The sequence below is a fragment of the Propithecus coquereli genome, unplaced genomic scaffold (genome assembly GCF_000956105.1).
Source record: "Propithecus coquereli isolate 6110/MARCELLA unplaced genomic scaffold, Pcoq_1.0 Scaffold556, whole genome shotgun sequence".
Taxonomy (NCBI): domain Eukaryota; kingdom Metazoa; phylum Chordata; class Mammalia; order Primates; family Indriidae; genus Propithecus; species Propithecus coquereli.
Genome location: NW_012151463.1, coordinates 565,030 through 567,279, shown reverse-complemented (window position 1 = coordinate 567,279; position 2,250 = coordinate 565,030). Strand labels below are relative to the sequence as shown.

At 35.0% G+C, this 2,250-nt stretch overlaps 1 protein-coding gene across 1 annotated transcript in view; it reads left to right on the top strand.

Annotated features, from left to right (window-relative positions):
- Nucleotides 1-1,579, top strand: part of PIWIL1 (piwi-like RNA-mediated gene silencing 1) — a 31,116-nt gene extending 29,537 nt beyond the window's left edge. The window contains exons 18-19 of the mRNA XM_012657648.1: nucleotides 1,156-1,303; nucleotides 1,463-1,579. Coding sequence (XP_012513102.1) covers nucleotides 1,156-1,303; nucleotides 1,463-1,579 — 265 coding nt within the window. The remainder of the gene's footprint in view (nucleotides 1-1,155; nucleotides 1,304-1,462) is intronic.
- The last annotated feature ends 671 nt before the right edge of the window (nucleotides 1,580-2,250 follow it).

Here is a 2,250-nt window from a genome sequence, read left to right as displayed (position 1 = left end):
ATTAGGGTTTAGATTCTGGCTCTGCTTTGATTTCTCCATTCTTTGTGGACAAGTCATTTAACATCTCTGATCCCCCTCCTCATTCTTCTAAAAAATAACTGTAGAGTCTGTTGTAGATCAGTTCTGATTCTCTAATTTTGTTAGTTTTGACAGTTATAATAAATTACAAAGTTAATTTCCTTATGTCTTTATCAGGTCAAATTACAATATCTCTGGATTGATGTTTGATTCATACTAAGAAAATGTCTAATGTTGCACTCTTTCGTGTGTGTCCTACAGTCGGCCCTCCGTATCTGTGGGTTTCCCAACTGTGGATTCAACCCATATTTGGAAAAAAACTGCATCTGTACTAAACATGTACAGACTTTTTTCTTGTCATTCTTCTTTAAACAATACAGTAAAACAACTATTTACATAGAATTTACATTGTATTAGGTATTATAGGTAATCTAGAGATGATTTAAGGGCTATGGGAGGAGGTGTATAGGTCATATGCAAACACTACCCCACTTTACATCAGGGACTGGAGCATCCTGGATTTTGGCGCCACTCCCCTGGCAGTGCTGAGGGATGACCGTACTTGGTTTTTGTTCTTCCATTCGGTCCTATACTGGTTCTATCTATGTTCTTTCATGTTCCTTTCCATTTAAAGATTAATCCTTAATGATTAAGGTTAATTATATTTTTATTGAATAATCATTAGAACAAGCAAGAGGGGAAAAGGTTCTGTGGTAAAAGCACATTGGGAGAAAAATGCTCCCTGAAACTAGACCCACTCATTTCCCCACAATTACCATTTCAAGAGTCTCCGTTGATGGCTCAGTCACATCCTTCAGGTGTGGAGGGGAAACAGGAACTTGCTACATGTGCTACGTGTGTGCTAATTAGCAGCACATCAAATGTTTGGTTCTGCTCTGAGGCATCATGACAAATATTTAAAGTCTAGTAGTTTTTATTACAAACGTCTTTTACACATAAGCAGTCCCAAATGGTTCATTAATAACATGTCCTGGACTTCAAGCAAGCATATTACGTCTTGAGAAAAGATTAGGTTATAGCAGTGCACAAGATCTTTTCACTGTAAGAAACTTGAATCATCTTAATTTTAGCTTTCAAAAAGGTAAGGCTTATATTCATGTATTTCTGTAATTCCAGGTATGATTTTTTCATCGTGAGCCAGGCTGTGAGAAGTGGTAGTGTTTCTCCGACACACTATAACGTCATCTATGACAGCAGCGGCCTGAAGCCAGACCACATACAGCGGCTGACTTACAAGCTCTGTCACGTGTATTATAACTGGCCAGTGAGTATCTTCATTTGTTGATGTTTTTTCACATCAATGAGATTCACTTTTCAAAATGAAGTTGCTATGGTTTAAAAGTCTTTTAGAGTTAATACTGAGATTTTTGATTTAAAGAAGCTAAATTTAGAGTAATAGAACCTTTTTTTCCTTCCACCAAAGGGTGTCATTCGTGTTCCTGCTCCTTGCCAGTACGCCCACAAACTGGCTTTCCTTGTTGGCCAGAGTATTCACAGAGAACCAAATCTGTCACTGTCAAATCGTCTTTACTACCTCTAACCTACAGAAGAAGACAAGATGTAGCTGTTTTTTCTTTTCAAAATTATAACTTTGGGGTTTTTGTAAGCTTTTATTTTTTTAACTGTTACCTTTCTAGATGAAACTTGGGCAGGGAATTAAATCTAAGAGTTTTATTTCTAACATTGCTATTCATTGGCATTCTTATAGGTAAAAATTAAGATTTTATATTTTATATTGTTTCTCATAAGTATGTTGTGAGGATTTTTTTGTTTTGAAAAAATGGAAAAGTACTTTGTATTATAAACAGGCTCTCAAAGTATTTGAAAAGTGGGAGTTTTCTTGAAAGTGCTTTCAGGAGTGAGCAAGTCCTACTTAGAAACCTATATTAACTTTATTTTTTAAATATTTATTTTGAATTGAAAGGAGAGAAGGCATATAGTAGGATGCTCACTACAATGGTAGGTAGGGTTTTATTTGGGTATTTGATATCTCATATTTTAAAGATAAAAGCTACCAATAAATGACCCAATATTATAGGAGAAAATATGCTTATTTTTATTTCTTTTGTGGGGCTAGATGGTATGGGGGTAAAAAAAAAAGATAGTTGAAAAGTTTTAAATTTCTGTCCCAAGAAACATTTTAAGACTCTTTAACAAAAGAGGCCAGTATTGAAGCTCTATATTAAGGTTGCTATTTATTTTGTTTTGCCG